Source organism: Hyperolius riggenbachi, chromosome 12, assembly GCF_040937935.1.
Source record: "Hyperolius riggenbachi isolate aHypRig1 chromosome 12, aHypRig1.pri, whole genome shotgun sequence".
NCBI lineage: Eukaryota > Metazoa > Chordata > Amphibia > Anura > Hyperoliidae > Hyperolius > Hyperolius riggenbachi.
The window spans coordinates 109,775,020-109,796,574 of NC_090657.1; the positions used below are offsets into that span (position 1 = coordinate 109,775,020).

General features: G+C 42.5%; 1 protein-coding gene across 2 annotated transcripts in view; it reads right to left on the minus strand.

Moving 5' to 3' along the window:
* RARA (retinoic acid receptor alpha) overlaps positions 1 to 21,555 on the minus strand; it is a 217,856-nt gene that overhangs the window by 86,803 nt on the left and 109,498 nt on the right. The window contains exon 1 of one of the 2 annotated variants that reach the window (XM_068262519.1): positions 10,598 to 12,036. The exons of the other annotated variant lie outside the window; for it this stretch is intronic. Coding sequence (XP_068118620.1) covers positions 10,598 to 10,766 — 169 coding nt within the window. The 5' untranslated portion in view covers positions 10,767 to 12,036. Of the gene's footprint in view, positions 1 to 10,597; positions 12,037 to 21,555 lie in introns of those variants that run through there. 2 annotated transcript variants of the gene reach the window in all.

Consider the following 21,555-nt stretch of genomic DNA (forward strand, 5'->3'; position numbering starts at 1 on the left):
TTACCTGTACACATACTAGGCTCTTGGCTGAGTTTCCCCTGTACACATGCTAGGTTCTTGGCCGGGTTTGATCTGTATACGTGCTAAGTACTTGGCAGAGTTTCACATGTACACATGCTTGGTTCTTGGCCTAGTTTCACCTGTACACATGCAAGATTCATGCCCGAGTTTCATCTGTACACATGCTAGGTTCTTGGCCAAGTTTCACCTGTACAGATGCTAGGTTCTTGGCAGAGTTTCACATGTACACACGCTGGGTTCTGGGCTGAGATTCACCTGTACATGTGCTAGGTTCTTGGCAGATCTCAATCTAGTGTGTGAAAGAATGTTAAACTGCTCTGACATGTATTAGTGCAGTGTTCTCCCCAGGCTCTTTTAGCCGGGTGCTCCACCCGGCTAGTTTTGGTGAGCACCGCTCACTGCTGTCATCGGATCACCTCCTTCTCTGCTGTTAGCAGAGTTGTGCAGAGAAGCGCCGGCCCTGTATTCTCTTATCTTCCCCTACCCGGCTAATTTTTCATGCCACTTGTATGGAAAAAATTCTTAGGAGGACACTATAGTGGCACAGTTTTATTATTTATAGGGAAGGTCCAAGCAAAAAAAAAAATGAGTTTTACTTACCTGGGGCTTCTACCAGCCCCATGCAGCCATCCTGTGCCCTTGTAGTCACTCACTGCTGCTCCAGTCCCCCGCTGGCAGCTTTCTGACCTCGGAGGTCAGGGCCACATTGCATACATTTTTACGCATTCCAGCTAGTGCAGGAACAAAAATGTACGCGTTGCACCACTAACGCGTAAAAATGTATGCGTTAATGTTCCTGCACTAGCGGGAATGTGTAAAAATGTACGCAATTCGGCCCTGACCTCCGAGGTCAGAAAGCTGCCAGCGGGGGACTGGAGCAGCAGTGAGTGACTACGAGGGCACAGGATGGCTGCATGGGGCTGGTAGAAGCCCCAGGTAAGTGAAACTCATTTTTTTTTTTTTTGCTTGAACCTTCCCTTTAAGGCTTTTAAAATGATTACGGTATTTGATTTCAGTTTGCTTCTTGCTGTGCATGCCTTACAGGGCCTGGACACTAAAATATTAAAAAAACAAAAAAACAAACCCCTCTACTTTTCAGCAGTGTGTTTAAAATACAAACAGCACAGGAAGTCCCCTGGGGCGCACAGTGTTTTCAAAAGGGTCAGGTAGTTTAGTTTGCACTTTTTATTTTTTATATGAGCTCCTGTTATACTGTTTGAGTAATCACTTTATATATTTATTGCAAATAAATTGATAACAATAATACATTGATAATCAATAACATAGAGCATGTGTCCTTGTTACTCCTTTTCAACACGTGCACTAAGTGATCCACCGAAAGCACACTTTTCAATTTCTGTTAAAGGGAAGTTGAGGTGAGATGGACATGAAGGCTGACATGTTTGTTTCCTTTTAAATAATGCACATTACCTGGCTGTCCTCACACCCTAGTTCTCACACCCTGGGTTCCTGTTAAGGACACTGTGGAATAGCTGTCTACACACATCAAGCAATTCAAGAAAGCTGAAATGTACTCAGCAAAAGTGGAACATCTCTTTAACTAAGGCGTTCATAAAAATGAAAGCGTCATTTTGGTATTGGTGCTCTAGAGTGTATTTTTATAGACCGAGTATTTCAGTAAAGGAATTTATTACTGTTTATGAAAAGCTTTGTAGAACCAAGAAATGGGTCATAAGTCTGGCCACTTCTGTCTTATTTCCACAGGTTGGCTTCAATCCAGCTACTCAAGCAATAGTTTAAAGAATACCACAACTGAATACTCCTTTTTCCTTGGGGAACATAAACAGGCATAAAAATAGGTCCTTTTCAGGAATGCAAACACCATTGTTAACAAACACATAGAACATTATAAACACCCACATAGGGACATGTGTACATAAAGCTTGCAGAACTTTGACTGAACCCATGTGTGTGCTGACAGTGGGGGAGTAATGAAGCTGTTTATTTGGAACCTCCCCCTCGGGCTAGCAGATAGAGGGGAGAGATAAAAGGAGGACACCAGTCACTTGTTTATCTCCAGATGCCCTGGAAGGTAAAGGCTTACTTTAGATAACAAAAGGCACTCCCACCACACACAACAGCAAAAACACGGTTATTACCTGCTCCCATCTGCAGATCCTCCCCTGCTTCACCAGACACATAAATAGAACACAAAAGAGTATAAAAGCAAAACAAAACAGAAAAAAAAACATTTTTTTTGGGGCATAGAAGATGCTCTGGACTGCAAGATGCATCCAGGTTTTTTAGGGCAAAAAGCAAGGAAAAAAATATACTAAACCTGGTGCGTTCAAGGTCCAGGAGTGTCTTGTAGATTTTCTCCCCCAATTATTGTGTCCCCCTTGTATCTCATGCATCCTTTATAAGTGTGTCCCCCATGTGTGGCCTCCGCTCCCTATGAATAGTTACAAGCAGCAGAAGCATAGCTCACCTGAACCATAAATGGAGACCGAGAGCCCAATATAGTGTAGTATGTCAATGAAACCAGAAGAAAATAAAACGTAAGTATTATACTTACAAACCTGGGTTGCTCTTAAGCAACCACTGTATAAGCAGGTGGGGAGATTAAGCCAGACCCCACTCAGGACTAAGATGTCGCTCTCTGTGGAAAGAAGAAAGGAGGGTTTGTCACCCTTCCACCAAGGGTGGTCGACTTAATGTATGGAGAATACAGAGGCGCCAATAGGATAAAATTCGATAAAACGTTTAAAAATGTTCTGGTGGCGGTGGTGGACCAGCCACACACAAACAGACAAAAATGCTGCTCTGTGAGAGGTGCCAAGCTATCATTGGACTCAAAGCTGTGTTGATACTCCGGTCAATCTTTGCCTGATGAAGCGGGATGTTGCCCGTGAAACGCGTTGCAGTTCTTATTTAGGAGTATGTGAATAAATTGTTGTTTCTCCAATCAACAGCATTTTTGTCTGTTTGTGTGTGGCTGGTCCACCACCGCCACCAGAACATTTTTAAACGTTTTATTGAATTTTATCCTATTGGCGCCTCTGTATTCTCCATACACCTGAACCATAAGCTCCAGCAGCGAGCAGAGACCTCTACTCTCCCACACTGCTCCCCAAGTGCCGAATTCTGCTGATGACGTGATTAGCAGAAGCTGCACTAGGGGAGCAGTGTGGGAGAGGAGAGGTCTCTGATCGCAACTGGATCAGGTGAGCCATACTGCCGCTGGTTGTAACTATAACTATACACAGGGAGAGGAGGGGATGCAAAGGAGGACACATGGGAACAATTCAGGGAGCCCCCGGCATTGCGGCGGGTCAGTGGTTCATATCAGCAGGTGTTCATAAGTCGGGGACTCCCTGTATTTGGCATATAAGATGAAGGGATTTTTTCTCCCCATAAGTGCATTTTATATGCTGAAAAATGTAAAAATAAAGAAAAATACTGACTATGGAAAATTAAAATGTCAGGATAGTATAAAGGCCTCGTTCACATTATGATACGCAGATGGCTGTGCGATCCGAACACAACGTGTATGATCGCACGCCATCTGCGTTTGTATGCGTTGCATGGCTGATCCAATTCACTGTCGGCCTCGCGTTTCGCAAAAAAAAAAATGTGTGCAGCATGCGTTCGCACACCGCACAGGTACAGAATGCATACAGTGGGAACATCAGACAGTGCAGTCTATGAACTTCTGATGTTCGTGCGCGTCTGCCTCCTGCACGCGTTGCCGAAACATGCAACGCCTGTAATGTGAACGAGGTCTTAAAGTCTGTCTATAATTTTTCTGGTAGTTCTTTGTAGAAGAATAACATTTTAAAAGAAACTCACAAAAAATATCATACAGAGTAAAGTAACTGAAAAGTCTACAGGATTCACCAATGGCAACCTGATGCCTTCTATCATTTCCTCCTCAGCAGTCTAAATTTATTCATACGGTGGCATGATTGCGATGCGATTTTCTAAAGCTGCTTCAGTTAAGTAGGATACCCAAAATGATGATTTTGATATATGTCGCCAATTGGAACCCGATCCCCTTGAGCGACATCGCTGGTTGGGCCAGTACAGAGGTGTGTCAGCTGTATAGCAGACAACGCGTTCTGTTGCTATGCGGGGGGGGGGGGGGGATGACGGAGCAGCGCAGGTGTGACGTGATGTGGAGGGGTTGTGGTGTCAAAAAAGATAGCCGCCCATCGGGTGAGGTGATCAAGCGTGTGTACGAGCTTTTACACAAGAAATTATTTTACTGTACATGGAACGTCTAAGGAGTAGTATGTTTAGTGCCAGAGACATAGTTGTATAGGTATCCATGGAAAAACAAAAGCAAAATGTGTTCAATTGTCCACTGCAGAATGCTGTAACAACTGGGAACAACTGGTTTCAACAAAAGAAAACCACTCCCTATACCAGACAACAGTTCACTTCCCACAATGCCCCAGGCAGCAGCATTCTAGGATATGGAAAGAAAGGGGCTGCCAAAGGGCCTCAGATAAATGAAACAAAAGCTTACCAAATGCCATGAAGTGCTTTACAACCTTACTAACAAATGTTACCAAAACACCATAATGATGGAATGTGAGGTTTCATTTCCTTTGTAAGGTCCACCTGAACACAGCCTGACAATGAGCTGGGAATTACATGGAGCCCATAAAAAGACACACTTAAATAATTCGAAATGCGACATCCTAGAATATTGTGAACAAATGCACAACTATTTCTCTTCTAAGGGCTTGTTCACACCTAGGGCGTTTTTTTAAGCACTAGCTTTTTGCAAAATAACTCTAAAAGCGCTTGTGCAATGATTCCCTACGAGAGTGTCCATATCTGAGCGGTACAATTCCGATCCGCTCTCCAAAACGCTGCCTGTACCACGTTTGGGGCGATTTGCCTCAATGGAAGGTATAGTGAAATCGCAAAATGCTTAAAAAAGTGCTTTGCATAGCTATTTCCCCAGCGCTTTTAAAAATAAATACATTATTTATTCTTTTCCAGGTCAAAGAGTTCACTTCCTGTCTTGCGTCAGGAAGTGACAAAACAAATCGCTCTGCAAAAGCTCTTTGAAAAGCGCTTTACAAAAAAGCGTACCATGCAGGGAAGTTCCCGGGAGCCGCTAAAAAAATCGCTCACAAAATCGCAAAACGCTGGCATCAGCGATTGCAGATTTAGATGTGAACAAAGCCTAACTGATGTTACTTTTCATTGCATCGGCTCAAATAAAATTTACTAGGCTATCCCAATCCGTTGGGCTACATGGCTGACAGACGCTTCATGTTCTGTTCCTGTGCGGGAAGGGGGGGGGGGGGCAGAGCTGTTATTACAACACACGGCGGGTGGGGTAAGTGTAGAGAACAATGCACTCTGCCCTAGCAATCGGCCAGGTGGATCACTAGCTGACAGGGGTCAGATATGCTGTATACACACTGGATCCTCAGCAGGCACTCTGACAATTTTCATCTAGCATGTGTACAGGACTTAGGCCACATACACACATCAGACCATAGTCTTTGGAAAATGTAAGATCACAGATCAATTTTACCCCCTTCCATGTAGTATGAGAGCCATACCTACAGTCTATTCTATGGAGCTGAACTCCCCATCAGACAGAAATCTTTGCAAGATGCTGCACACAAAGATGCTGTAGACATTCAAAAGATCAGTATCTGCAAAAGATCCGTTCCTGCAAAATGCATTCATAGTCTATGATATCTGCAGATCATCATACACACTTTGTTTAACCTCCTTGCCGTTCTAAAAAATACGGCAAGGAGGCAGCGCCGCACTTTTTTTTAATTTTTTTTTTTTAAAGCTGAGCGGCGGTATACCCCCACCCACTCCGATCGCCTTTGGCGATCAGACTATGCAGGAAATCCCATTGAGAACGGGATTAGAAAACGTCTCTAAACATGCCTAGAATCACTCTGAAATCTGCTTCAAAAACCTCTAGCGTTTTGTGGATCTGCTAGAGGTTTTTGGTGTGCACTAGGCCTTAATTGGGTAACTGAAAGACCAGAAGGTATTTAAAGTGTAACTGTCGGGCATAAAATCAAAAATCAATTCTTTATTTTTATCTGGTAAACAAGTAAGAAGGATGCTAACCTGGCAATCCAGTTAAAATCTCATTCCCCAGTTTACCTGACTCTTATTTGGTACGTTGCCGCACAAAGTAAGTTGCAGGGCATGCTGGGTTGTCTTTTTTTGCTTCTTTATTTCCCCTCAGACTTAACTAATGTACAGAAGCAAAAAAGGACAACCCAGCATGCCCTGCAACTTCATTTGTGCGGCAACGTAACAAATAAGAGTCAGGTAAACTGGGGAATGATCATTTATAAACAAGAAAAGTAATAGAGATTTTAACTTTTGGAATGCCTGATTAGCATCCTTATTACTTGTTTACCAGATAAAAGTAAAGAATTGATTTTTTATTTTATGCCCGACAGTCACACTTTAAGGGCCCATTCACACCTGAGCGGGAATCGCACGATTCCCGCTCGCGGCAAACCGCTAGCGGTTCTGCAAGAACCGCTACACATTGTAGCCAGTGGCCGTGTTCTCACTGCCGCGGTTGCGGTTAGCGATAACCGCAACCGCGTTGCATGCAGCGGTTTGCCGGCGACGAGCGTTCCGCGATTTGCGATCGTGATTAGCGTGCATAGCACGCTAATCGTGATCGCTCCAAAACCGCCGCAGTGTCCAGTGATTTTTCCGCGCTAATCGCGGGAAAATCACTCCCGCAGAACGCCGGCGGTAATCGCCGGCGTTCTGCGATTGTAAGTGTGAATGGGCCCTAAATCTCTTTAGGCTTGGTTCACATTGAGCAGGATCAACGGCAACAGCCTTGGAGTGGACAGTTCATTGTTTAACTTGGTTAACACAGCAGAATCTGTAGAACTACTATGATGAAATTTTATTTCAACTTGGGCCTGACTCATTTTTTACTTGGAGCATTATTTATCATTCTGAACCATTAGCTAAGCCCTACGATAAACCAAACACAAGCCAAACACTCTTTTAAATGATGCCACTTGAAATTGTGGTAATGCATATGCTGTCTTTCCACAAAAATTGTACTTTAGGCGTTTTCCAGCGCACCGTTGCCTCCAAAATATCTGTCACCGTGATCTGCTGTGACTTAGGAAGTAAACATCAGTACTTCCTGTGGAACAGCCATAGCAGATGTGGGTGGTACGCTGTCTAAGCTGAAAGGTAGTGAGGAACAGGGCTAGTTGTGATCAAAGTAAATGGACACTAGGCAAACAAACAAGGAGCAGTGCAGGGTGGCACAAATGATGGTAAGTGAACAAGAGGATAAGATCACACTATACATGTTCTGCAGTGGAGGTTACAATTTTATGCTACCAAAACGAAAGATGAAGTAAAATATGATCAGCTGGTGACTGTTTTGTACATTTCTGATTAGCTGGTTGGCATCACACCTCACTTGTTTCAGACTACAGAGGCAGTAAATCTTATGCTGGAAAAACACAATGCGTTTTTGCGGTTCATTTGCTGTTCGATCTTGTTTCGATTTGTTTTTCGGCTCGATTTCCTGCGTGATTCTTTTCTCTTTCTTATCAATTTCCATTCACTTCTATCAGGAATCGAGCGGTAAAACGATCGAAAGTGAATTCAAATATGTCGGAAATGATCTACCGAACTATCTATCTGCCGCAAAAACGCATTGTATATTCCCAGCATAGTGTCACATTAGCCATTCAGAGACTTACTAATCAGTAAACTGATGTAATCTTGCATCACGGCAGCACGGTGGCGTAGTGGTTAGCTCTCTCGCCTTGCAGCGCTGGGTCCCTGGTTCGAATCCCAGCCAGGGCACTATCTGCAAAGAGTTTGTATGTTCTCTCCGTGTCTGCGTGGGTTTCCTCCGGGCACTCCGGTTTCCTCCCACATTCCAAAAACATACGGATAAGCTAATTGGCTCCCCCTAAAATTGGCCCTAGACTACAGTACTTACACTACATAATATAGACATATGGCAATGGTAGGGATTAGATTGGGAGCTCCTTTGAGGGACAGTTAGTGACAAGATATATATATACACTGTACAGCGCTGCGTAATATGTCGGCGCTATATAAATACTAAATAATAATAATAATCTCCAGGAATTCTCATACAGGAGTATTTCTATAGCGTATACTGATCACTTCTACTTCAAATGCAAACTGTTTAACAAAACTGCTTGGCAGTGGTAGTCAGTGCGTGCTAGGAGCACCTGTAAATGCCTAGCATTTCCCAAGGCCACCAGTATGAACACAGACTGAAGCCTCTTACACATGCTAGATGACCAACTCTGTGGAGAGTCCAGTGTGTGTACAGCAGCCCCCCTCAACCCCCTCGAGTGCTTGGCCAGCAATTCACCTGGTTGGTTGCTTCACCCTGGCGCATTGTTCTCCCCACTTAAATGGCTCTCGCCTGACATCACATCCACGCCGCTCCATCAGCACTTCCGCCCCAACAGCAAAGTAACAGAACACATTGCCAGCCTGCAGCCTCAGCCCTGCAATGGTGCCCGAGTTATCAGATACTGTTGGGCGATATGCCTCATCCATGTGTACAAGGCCTAAGGAAACATGAGCAGAGAGGAACATGGTAGGAGGACTGCCATTTCCCAGGCTGTCATGCTGGTCATCTTCTAACACCCATCAAATTGCTGATTTAGAGCAACTCTACAGATCGACCTTGACTCCACTAGCTCTGCTCCAAAACCACCACACTGGCATTTTTTAAAAAAAATAATGAAAGCCCCAGTTCTGATTTCCTTTATGCTAATACCCATGCAAGGCCTAGTAAACACAAGCCAGTATTAACTTTTGATTGTTCCAAGACAAATTGAGTGACATCATGCAGCGGGTGGGAGACAGACAATGAGATTGTCCATCATGGAGGGTGAGTTGATCCGCCAGGCAGATCGCTTGCGGGATGGGCGTGTGTACAGGCCTTAAAATGTCAAAGTGTGGTCACTATCTGCATGTAGTCTGTATGGCTTGAGTGGGTTTTTCCTGGGCACACATTTCCTCCCTCATCCCTCCTCCTTCCCTCCCCCCCAAAAAACCCAAAACAAACCCCCCAAAACGATATAGACAAGTTAATACTGGCTGCATTCTCAGTTAATACTGACTGCATACTTATTCCAAGTGTGTGACTATTTAAGCCAAAAGACCAGACTGATAGCCAAGCAACTGACATTCCTTTAAAGGGAATAAAGATGGCAGCTTCCATAATCCATTTTTTTTATCTTTTTGTAAAGCAAAAACTTAAAAAAGTAAATTGAACAATGAAATGGAGTTCATACTTTCTAAAATAAATGCATAACACACGAGAATATATGCTACATGTCCTTTAAAAACGTGGCCCTAACAAGTAAAAACAAAGTATACATATCATTAGAACAAAGCAGGCACTGTCATTTTGTGGCTGGAATAAGATGTGCACCTTATTTGGGACACTTCCTAGTGAATGTATTGGCCCCATTCCTGTGAAAATTGGTGGCATATAGGTAAAGGTGGTAAAAACTATTCAGCAAACAAACAAGCAACCATTTTGGAAGATGTATAAAGGCCAACAGACCTAAATCCCAAACACTGACTGTAATTAGAAGGTGTGGGTAAACAAATGCACAGAACAACCAAATGTTCTTTGGCAGCATGGTTCCCCTACATGGAGACAGGCCAGGATTCCAACCTCTTGCAGTGAACAGGTTAATTCCGCTGTCACACAACCTAAGCTCATCTTCCAAATAGGATTAGAGAGGAGAAATATCTTCACTTCTCTGGAGGTAGAGTGAGAGATTCATAATAAAGTGAATTTTACCCTGGCCTCAAAGCAAAAAATAGAGCACGAGAGAGAGAGAGAGAGAGAGAGAGAGAGAGAGAGAGAGAGAGAGAGAGAGAGAGAGAGAGAGAGAGAGAAAATGACAAGGATATAAAAGCCAGAATTGTCCTATCATCTGAAACCCTGGGCTGGAAGCCCGATTTGCAAAGCGGAGAATGTCTTTTATTTCTTTCAAGTAGAATGCCTCTATTGTAGTGGATGCCTAGGAAAGTGCTATCTACACTCAACTAGAAACATCCTACAAAAGCATAAAGAAAATAAATAAATAAAAGACCATTTAATAGGTGCTTCAGATGAAACAAATAGTCAAGAGCAAAAAATAAATAAAAGGGAAGAAAAACATGTAATCATTTCTAAATGTGCTATAGTTTAAAAAAAATATATAACTACCGTAAATAAAATATTGATTCAATATAACTGAATACCATGCACCTCTGGATCCCAAAACACTAAATTAGTTCTTGTAACAAAAACATTATAGTAAAATGTAAGTGTAAATAAAAATAAATAAATAAACCAAGATATAATAAAAAAAAGAAAGCAGATATGCCAAAATTAGATTACGAAGACAAAGGCTGAGTATAAATGCTTATTATAGTAAAATCACAACACAGAAATGTATGTGTAAAGAGAATATGCACCTAAATAGACACAAACACACTGAAGGTATCAGTATACAATGCCCTATATTCCACATACAAGGATCTAGGTCACGTAGACTAGGAACGCTATCTTTTGGCACCTACGTACAATGATTGGAGTGGCTCCAGTGCTGGTTCCGAATTGGCGTCCCAAAAGGATGAATCGTCCCAATTCCTTTATCAGGCATAAGACAGGCCCTGTTCTGTGCATAAAATTCCATCATGTGATAGTGTGTGGGACTGGTGCCCAGACCTGGAACATCCACGTTTTCGTACATCCTAAAGAGTGCCACGGGCAAACCATATATAAGTGTAGAAAAATAGCTTTTTCTATGAAAGGTTTTGTTTTGAAAATCTAAAAAAAAAATAAAAAATATATAGATATATAAAATATATGTGTTTATTTTTACAGGGTCGGAAGAATTCAGGAGAAATCCCAGAAAATAACCATATGGGATTCTTCAATCCAGTAGGAAGTATGCAGATGGATCCAGCAGCAGTATCTGATGGGAGATTCCTTTAACTCTTGGTATGGATTCCATCAAATGGTTGGAGAGGGGGAGGGAGACAGTCAAAGTTTAAAACCAAAACCCCTCCAGATGGTAATAGTATAGCCTGTGTACAACCTTTTTTTAAAAGCTTTTGCAATTTCAGAACACAATTTCTTTTGTTATATTATGAATCAGAGGTGCCAACATGCCCACTGTTGTGAAGAATTTCTGGCAGTTTTAGCCTTTTTAATAAAATCTCAAAAATCCTTCAGAGAAAGGAATCTACACCATTAGTTTGGGAAGGGGAGGTAGATCAATTAGAGAGAGTGGTCAGGGATTAAATGGGTTGCCTGGCATCTCCAGTGAGCGTCTTTTAAAAATAGAAAGTCTTAAACACAGCAAATCTGTTTAGAGTTGGGGGCGTCCATGTAAATCTCCTGTAGGATGCAGAGACCTTGAGTGTGGATATTCCCTGGGGGGTTTAGGAATAAGCTGGGTATAAAATAAACCCTGAGTCCTGCAGGATTCCTGTATTTACATGCTCAGGGATTTCCTCCTGATGCCGTCATGAAACAGACCTAGAGTACAGTCCTTGTTTAAAGAACGCCAGGGGAATCCTTACTATATACACAGTCCTTCATGTAAATAAATGCTTGTAGGCTCCAGGATTATCCAGTAAGTTGTTGGCAATGTGGTCTGTAGAAACAATAGCCAGTCCGTGATTTGTAGCACACTTTTTGCTCCAAGACATGAAATCTGTGGCCAGCTGTGGTAACTCTTGTAAGGAGCAGATACCTGTGTTATCCAGGAGCAGGACCATGGGGAACCCTGACCATCATGACACGTCAGGCAGTGGGATAGTATCCTAATAAAAGCAGGGAAAATCTCAGATTCCTGTAGTGCAGATGTAGCAGAGAGGTGGGCAGGCGTCCCTTGTATCCCGGGAGATGCAGACACTGCGGCCAGTCCTGTAATATTCTGGATTTCTGCTTCTCTCAGCTCACAATGTGGTGCCACATAGGAACAGTGCTCAGTGCTGCAGACTTCACTGCTGTGTTTCCTCTCTCCTCCCCCCTCCTCTCCCAGTTCTGATGGACTGAAGGCAGCTGAGCCCTGGAAGTTAACACCCCCACCACCCCCCTCCTCACTTTTAACCTCTTCCCTGCCAGCAGAGGCCAGTGCTCAGTCCCAACAAAAGGTTGTCCATTTCAGATCCCAACCTCACGTGTATTATTCAGGAGTGGCCATGATCTAACTGCCTTTCCATCAATACCCCCCTTCATTTGCCTAATATCATGCATATGACCCCTCTCTGAACCTCTATCCTCACCTCCAAATGACCCAACCAGCGCCTTCTCACAGATTGTGATGTCACAGACTTTCCCACCCCCCATGCATATTTTGAAGTGGACTGACCACTCCTTCCCTGACCCCCCTGCACCTTTTCCTCCTAGGATATTAGTCTGGGATACATCACATTACCAGCACTGTCAATTACCCACAAGCAATCCAGATCTGTTCCTATGAGCACACAGCTTTGTGCATGCATACAGCTGTGTAAAGGGAAGAGGGGGGGGGGGGGGGGTCAAAGAGTGGAATTTATGAAAAAATACACAAAAACTTGCAGGGTTATAGTTTGTAAAGTGGGGGCTACCAATGCTATCACTCCAGCATCTATCAAAGTTACTAAAAGATTAGTGTACTGAAATATTGCATTATATGTGCATCTTTCTGCTTTTTGTAAGAGCAGAAATAGTGTCAGGAATCTTGTAAGCTACAGTGTTGTATTTATAAAAAAAAAGTTTATTTGCGTGTGTTGCATTCTGTCTTGCACACGTATGTGTTATCATTTCTGTGTGCATCTTTCCTCTATTTATAATACAATAACATGTGTAATCACTATGAAGACACACAAAAACGCACAGTTTTTTTAATGCAGAACAGCAGAACATTCAAAAAATGCAACATAGGGCTCACAAAACGCAGCGCATATGTGTAAAGGTGGCCATACATCAGGCGATTTGGCGGCCGACTGACCATCCGATTTGATAATTATTATAGAATCAGATGAAAATCGGTGCCGCCAAGAGCATGTCCGATTGACAATGCGACCACTTTTCGTGCTGAAATTGGTTGCATGCATCAGTCGGTCATGTTGCAAAATGTAGTGCTCATTTAGTTTGCATGCCGGTAACAGCGTGCGATATCGGGACGAACAATGAATGCGACTCGGTTGCCGGCGTAACGTGGGAGACAGCAGCGAACAGGTCCTTAAATGGTGCACGTGTTTTAAAAACCTATACAAATGCATATGCTGTGAAACGGTCCTAAAACTTGGATGATTATAGGAGTCCTGGTGGTACATTTTACTGGTTATGATGTCATCTGCACACACCACATGTCTAAGAATCTTAAGGTGGCCATACACTTTTTCCTCATTTGATTGAATCTGCCAGAAATTAATGATCGATCATTTCATCAATTTTTTTTTTCAAAATAGATCGAATCGGTCCTTTGTACCAGACATAAGATATCAGTTGGTAGCAGGTCGAGGAGTGGGGGCAGATCGATGATCCATAGCGTTGCACTGCATCAAAGATTCAATCAGATCCCTCTCTGATCAGATTATGATCTGAGAAGGAGCTATCTGTTGGCCACATTGAATAGTGTATGGCTAGCCTTATGCTGGGCATACACGGCACCACGTCACCGCTCGTCCACGCGGATCGATTCCCGCTCGCCCCCCCGCGGGCACTTCCCTCTCAGCGCTTTCCAGTGCTTCGTTTTTGCCTATTGTCCACCCGTGGGGATCGAGCCGGGAATCAATCCACGCGGTGATCGGACATGTCGGAAATGATCAATCGAGCCATCAGCGGCTCGATTGATAAGAAGAATCTGGGCCGTGTATGCCCAGCATTAAGGGGGCCATATATTAATTGACTCCTCCCGCTGATATCCAGCTGATTCGATCACTCTGATTGAATTGGCTGGAAATCAAGGCAGTGATCAGCACGATTGATTGAGCGTTCAAACGATTTTTGGTCGAAATCGATCAAATGGATTGAATGGACCAGACGAAAAATCTGGGTCGATCGGCAGTGGGTCGAGACTGGAGTCAGATTGATGACCTATAGCATTGCACTGAATCAAACGCAATGCTGAGATTAGATTTCATTCTGAACTCTATTGGAAATCTGTTTCTAGTGTGTGGCACACATCAAATAGATTCCTGTCAAATTTAATCTGACAGGAATCTATCTGATGGTCAAATCTGGTGGCAATCTATCAGATTCTATCAGAGAGAGATCTGTCTCTTGGTCGACTGGCCGCCCAAATAGCTAGATGTATGGCCACCTGAGGTGTATGGCTAGGGCACTATCTGTACAGAGTTTGTGTGTTCTCCCTGTGCCTGCGTGGGTTTCCCCAGGCACTTCAGTTTCTTGCCACATACCAAAAACATACGTAAGTTAATTAGCTTCCCCCAAATTCGCCCTAGACTACGATACATATACTACACAAAACATACATAGACATATAACTATGTTAGGGATTCGATTGCGAGCCCTGAATCAGGAAAAAGGACACAGGAACTCTTACCGAAAAAAGAGCTCCTACGGGTGCCAAAATGTACCTTCTTTACTGCAACTTGCGGCCATTATAAGATCTGTGATTTGCAGCAAATAATTAAAATTTTGGCACCCAGAGGTGGCTCATAGGATTGCTGGCAGCGGGCCATGTGGCTATGCTCTGCGTCCGTTATGCAATGCCACAATTTGCAGAACTGCATGCCATGACAACCACGATTCTGTCAAGCACCGAAATTTACCTTCTTTGCCGCAAATCGCATGCGGATGTGCAAATTGTGGCATTGCATAGTGGGCGCCCAAAATTTACCTGCAAATCGCAGATCGTGGGGGTAGGTTAAGATTGGGGGGGTTAAGAGTTAAATAGAGGGAGGTCTTAGGGCTCGTTTCTATGCAGCGCTGACCCCTATGGCTCTGCACGTCCCTCCCGGCGGGGGGCAGGGCTTGTGATCTCATTAATTATACTGGACGGGATAGCAGGTTTAAGTGCCCCAAAATGCAGGCAACCATGCGCTGCGATTCAGAAGTGAATCACAGCGCATGAATGGAAACATCAGAGAATGCACTCTCTAATGTCCCTGTGATCGTGTTTCCATATAGCATACCTTAAAGCGAGCTATATGGAAATGAGCCCTTAGGGTTAGGCATCGGCAGGTCTAAAGGTGGCCACTAATGATACAATTTGCTGAACCAACGTTTATGAACGATTCTTCATATGAACGATTGGAAATGATTGTTTGGGACCCCTAATGGACAAAAAAATCTCCTAACCAATCTGATCAGACTTAGGACTGGTTCACACAGATGCTTGGCAGGCATTTACCGCCGGCGTCCGGGACTTATCGTTAACGTCTTCCATTCATGTGAATGGGTACCGGGCTTTTACATGCGTTTGCGCAAACGCGGTGTTAAGATCCTGATTTTCCACGATGTTTGAGGCGACCCTGGACGCTACATGTAGCATCCAGGGTCGATTAAACTCTGCATCTAATGTCCCCCTGAGGGAACGAAAAATGCTGATCGCGACGGGGAATCCACTAAAAGCCCTGACGTGCCACCGCCAAACGAGACGCTGCTGGAAGCCGGCCGGACATGCGTGTGAACCAGCTCTAATGAAATCGATCCGATTTTTAGATCAATCGTGTCAATCTGATTTGATTTGTTAGGAGATTTTTTCCATTAGTGATCCCAAACTATCATATCCGATAGTTTATGCGAAGAATCGTTCGTAAACAATCATACGACAAATTGTATCGTTAGTGGACACTTTTAAGGTTAGGCATCGGTAGATGGAAGTCTAAGGGTTAGGCATCGGTAGAGGGAGGGTTCTGTGTAAAAGTAGGGTTAAGTTAACATAAGTAAAATATCAGCAAAAATTACAAATATTTTACTATTGGAATTAAGTAGTAGAGTGCCTTTTTTACATGTATGTTTTGAGCCCTTTTGAGGGACAAATAACTGACAATAGACAATATACTCTGTACAGCGCTGCGGAAGATGTTGGCACTATATCAATGCTAAATAATAATAATCCACCTTTACAGTAGCTTCTCTGTTGTAACCCCACTTTGTATAACTACCAGGGGCGTAACTAGAAATCACAGGGCCCCCCTGCGGCTGCATCCCTTGCAGGGTCTATTGTTACGCCCCTGATAACTACATACAGTGTGGCAGAGTTCATCAAGTGTGTATGAGGCTTAAGGCCAATTTTATGGGAACCAATAACTTATCAGTATGTTGAAATGTGTGAGGAAACCCATGCATACATGAAGAACATACACATTCCAGGTATATAAATACTTGCATATGCTATTCCTCAGGTTTATGACAGGTCTGGTTTAAAGTTCAGGCTAAGATGTTTTCCTAGCACTGTGCAGACACTGAGGATCGGAACCTGCTTTTTTAAATATGTAGAAGCTGCTTTAAAGAGTAACTTTAGTGAAAAGGGTAAAAAAACAATCAATACATTACAACGTGATAAGTTAAAAAATAGAAGAAAGAAATGATTGATATTCACCATGCAATTTGTTCAGGTTGTTTGATCCACAATGAGCCTGCACATAATCATCTTTACTACTGGCAGACAAGAAAAAAACACAGACATCACCAACTGCCATTATTTATAACCTCACCCACCAACATTGTGATAGGCTAAAAGGTTTTTTTTTTTTTTTTATATAAATATAGATGTGCGCAGAGGGAGATACTGGTTGCTGGTTGCTTGGTAGTTGGAAAGTGGAAACAGCGGTTATTTCCCACAATGCAACAAGTTTCACAGACAGGAAACTGTCAGGACCATGGTCATGACATCACACTGTGAGAGGGGTTTCACCACAATATCAGCCATAGAGACCCCTCCCCCTCAACTCACTAAGATCACGCTGGAGATAATAAGGTAAGAGAAAACTTACCACCACACATGATCTTGCCTTATTAAGGTGTAGAGATACGTTTTCACAGGGAGAGAGTTATCTTATCACTTCAATCCTTAAAGGTGCGTACACACGCACTACAAAAAGAAACAAAGGGTCCGCCGGACCCTCCCGCTGGGCGGTCTTTAGCCGACAGTATGCGCGTGTGTACGCGCTGTCAGCAGACTGATAAGGCTGTTTATGAATGATCCGCTCAGCGGATCGCTCAGAAACAGCCTTATCAGTCCGCCGACAGCGCGTACACGCGCGCATACTGTTGGCTAAAGACCGCCCAGTGGGAGGGTCCGGAGGACCCGTTGTTTCCTTTTGTAGTGCGTGTGTATACACCTTAAGTTACCTCCTCTGTAGTTATTTTCACATGCAGTTAATTAACAGCCTGTCTTTAACTTTAGAATTCTGGTGTAATTTTAAAGAGGGATTGTCGACCACAAAATCAAATTCCATTTATCCACTGCTCTGTGTTTAATATGCAGCCTGGACCCTCATCCTGCATTGCAAGCACTCCAATCTATTCAGAAATGTCTCTGCTGTAATAAATCTTATCTTAGTCAGACTGGCTCTATTTTTGCCATTGTCAACGAGAAGGAAGCTTGTCATCACTTCTCCCACATTCCTGCTCCTCAGTGATGGGCTGAGAGCAGTTTGGTGTGTTTACAAAGCAAGCTAGCTATGACAATGCAGTTTCTAGAAGAAGAAAAAAGTAAGTGAGGAAATGACATCAGGATTGGCTTCAGTCAGAGGGAAGCAAGGTGGAAAATGACAGGAAGAGAATTCTCTTTATTTACTATATCAAATTCACTGAAATCAAAATGTGGACAGTACAATACATCTGTTATGTAAGTAAAACAAGTAGTGGTCTAATTATATATGTATTTTGTTTCCTGGGATAGTATGGCTTTAAGGATTGAAGAGTTAACTTTAGAGATCTCTCCTCAACTTAAAGACAGAAGAGTTAACTTTAGGTTTGCCTGAGGTAAAATGTTTCCTGAATACTACATGCCTTATCACCATGGTGATAACTCTAAAAACATTATTAAAGACAGGAGTTAAGCTTAGTAAATTGAGGCCAATATGTCAAGCCAAGCGATGGTAGTGAGTAAAATGCACTTCGGGGAAGTATGGACTCTCTTAATTGGATGTCTAGCTTTTTAGAGAGTCAAGTGTTGTTTGGTCTGCCAGGGAATCTTTGAAATCTATGCAACATGCCCAGGTTGAGATGTATTTTTCCATCCTGTTTTAAGAATGCACCAGTTCCTCCATTTACATTAGATAATTGATCCATTTGTCCAGTTCTGGGAGTTGTGGTATATTTGTGCACTTCCAGTGTGCTATAACTTGTCTAGAGGCCACCAGAAGATGTCTCAATAAAGATTTTTTTAGCTTTTGATATTGAACCTGACATGTTGGATAATAGTGCTATTTCTGGGTTGGGGGATTTTGTAATTCCATCTAACTCAGAGTATAATTGGAACATTAAATTCCAGAATGACTGTATCAATCTGCACTCCCACATGTGAATATATTAACCACATCTCCAACAGAGATCTGAGATTTCTGGGCTAAATTTGTGCAATAGAGCTGGGTATCTATACCATCTGGCGAGTAAAGGTGCCCATACACTCGTCAGATTGGCAGCAGATAGATAAGAAATGCATCTGATGATCTATCTGATGTGTTTTTAGAACATTTTTTACCAGGATAGAATTCCAATAGATTTCAGTTTGAAATCTATTGAAATTCGATCTGATGGCATTTTTTTGCCATCAGATTTCCATTAAGGCTAATGCAAAATGATAAGCAATCTCATCAGATCGACCTAAATTTTCCACCCTGCCAGTTCGATGGAAATCCATCGAAATCGGCCATCGATCGGTCGATTGGCTAACCGATTTGCGATCGATCAATTGATCGATCGATCTGGATCGATCGGCCAGAAAATCGGCTGAGTGTATGGGCCCCTTTACTTGTAATTTTGTTCCTGGGCCATTGAGAGTTTGTGGAGGTGAGTGTAGATCTTATCCCATCTCTCAGGGGTAATGGTCACATTTAGAGATGAGTGAGAGTGCTGTTCCTATACACTTGGCCATACACTTATAGATTTGCAGCAGATTCGACCATCAGATAGATTTCAGTCGGATGCCTGTCAAGTCGAATCTGACAGGAATCTATCTGATTTGTGCCACATCCTAGGAACAGATTTCCAATAGATTTCAGAATGAAATCTATTGGAAATCGATCTAAATGCATTATTGGACCATTAGATCCAATGCAACTCTATGGGCCATCAATCTGCTGCCAGCAGCAGATCGATCTAGATCTTCCATCCTGTCAGATAGATCAAATCGATCGAAATCGGCTGCAAATCAATTGATCAATAGATTTGATAGAATTGAATTCCGACCGATCAATCTATTTCATAGAATCGATCAATCAATTCCATAGTTGTCTTTGAAATGTCTATGGCCAGTCTCCATTGCAGTTTACACTCACTATAATGTGTGCATTATTCAATGCACCACTGTGAATCCAGCATAAGAGGCAACAATTAGAATTATGCCTGAAGATTAAAAAAAAACAAAAAAAAGGATAGTCTCTTTATAGAAAAGTTGGGTTTCATTCATAGCACACTATGTCTATGCCCTAAACTGGATTAAAGAGATTTTACTAGTGAACACATGCTTAGGTAAGTATCTAATGCTTTTAGCCAGACAGTAGGAATAATTTACCAATACTGTTACAAAGAAATCTGAGCAAAAGTGCACTTACTGAGAGCAACCAACAAAGTTTTGGTTGGTAAAAGGACCACGAATTCCGGCCTGTATGCTGTGGGCAACTGCATCACTTTGTCTTCTTTGCAATAGCCCTTTTGCGCCAATGGCTATCTGCTTAGCATAATCACGCCTCAGCAATAAACATAATAATAAATTATTAACCACTTCATCTACCACTACAGTATATCTACCAGTATATCCTCTGTGACTTCATCTAAGCCACAAGTCAGTAGATATACGTCTTGTAGCAGAAGCAGTGCTGTGCAGGATTGGGATTGCTCCTGTGCACATTCCTGGCACTATCTGATGCAGCACTAATTGGTGAACGGGAATATATGTTTCCTGAGCTAATGAGATTGATTTTTACCATTAAAAATACTTTTCTCAGTTCATAGTGAAAAATACACTCCGTAGCATTATTTCAGAATCAAATATCTTCACCATAAATTGTGACAGGAACATAATCTAAGTTTTGTGATAAGTGGTAAGAATAGAAAAACAAAATTTGTGTTTTTTATCTACAGTAGTACTTTTTATTTTTAAACTGGAAACGGTAAAACTGAGAAATAATGTGTTTTTTCTATTTTTCCCCCTAGTTTTCCCATTAAAATTCATAGAAAACAAAATAGTTTGAGGGACAAAATGGCATACAATGAAAGCCTAGTTTGTCTTGAAGAAAACAATATGCATTTCATTTTCGTGTCATAAATAGGGATAAAGTTATTTCTGATTAAATAAGAACGTAGCTAAACTGTCAAATCTGCTCTGGTCCATAAGTGGGAAACAAGGTCTGGATGCGAAGTGGTTACTGTACAGTTGTATGTCTTGCTGCTAGGAAAATATTATCACAGACTTATTTCAAAACTACTTTTCTGAAAGTTAGAGACAGTTGACAGCACTGATATCTTTTAAAGCACATCTGAAGTGATAGGGATAAGGCTGACATTTATTTCCTTATAAACAATGCACATTGCCTGGCTGTCCTGCTGATCCCCTGCCTCTAATACTTTTAGCCATAGACCCTGAGCAAGCATGCAGATCAGGTGCTCTAACTGAAGTGTAACTGGATAAACTGCACGTTTGTTTCAGGTGTGTGATTCAGACACTATTAATGCATGAAATATCAGTAGAATACCAGGCATCCAGGCTGGATAGTGTATTGGTTAACCTCCTTGGCGGTAACCCCGCCTCCATGCCACTGTTAACTCACATGTTTTGCAGTAACACACTGCATGCAGTACGTTGGGATGCCACACGCCATTATACTGCACTGTGAGCGTCGCAGAGGTGGTGCATTGCAGTGCAGCAAGCCGCGCTCCATTGCGCCGTTACGCCATAATACACCATTGTGAATGTAGCTTAATGAAATAATAAGGGGGGAGGGGGCTTTCAATCAATTGGTATGATAAAAAAATGGGAAAATGCTTCAAAACCAGAGATTTTCAAGAAAAAAAAATCTTCCAAGAGTTTATCCCTGGAAATTAGGAATAGCTATGGAGATCGCACAAAAATAGAGATGTATACAACAGCATGACAGGTGAACTGATGTGACTGTTTTTCCAGTCGCACAGGGAGTAAGAGCTGTCCCAATCGCCAGAAATACATTAAAACAAACAGAAGTACTCTGTGCACTCCTAGGCAGACACTTGGCATGCAAGCAGCGGCCATTTTGTAAAGTAGCTGCTAGCATAAATAAACATAAGAGTACTTGTACTGGTAGTGGATGAAATGTGCACAGGAAACACTTTATTATTATGGAAAAACTCCATGTGAGAAAGATTCAGGGGGT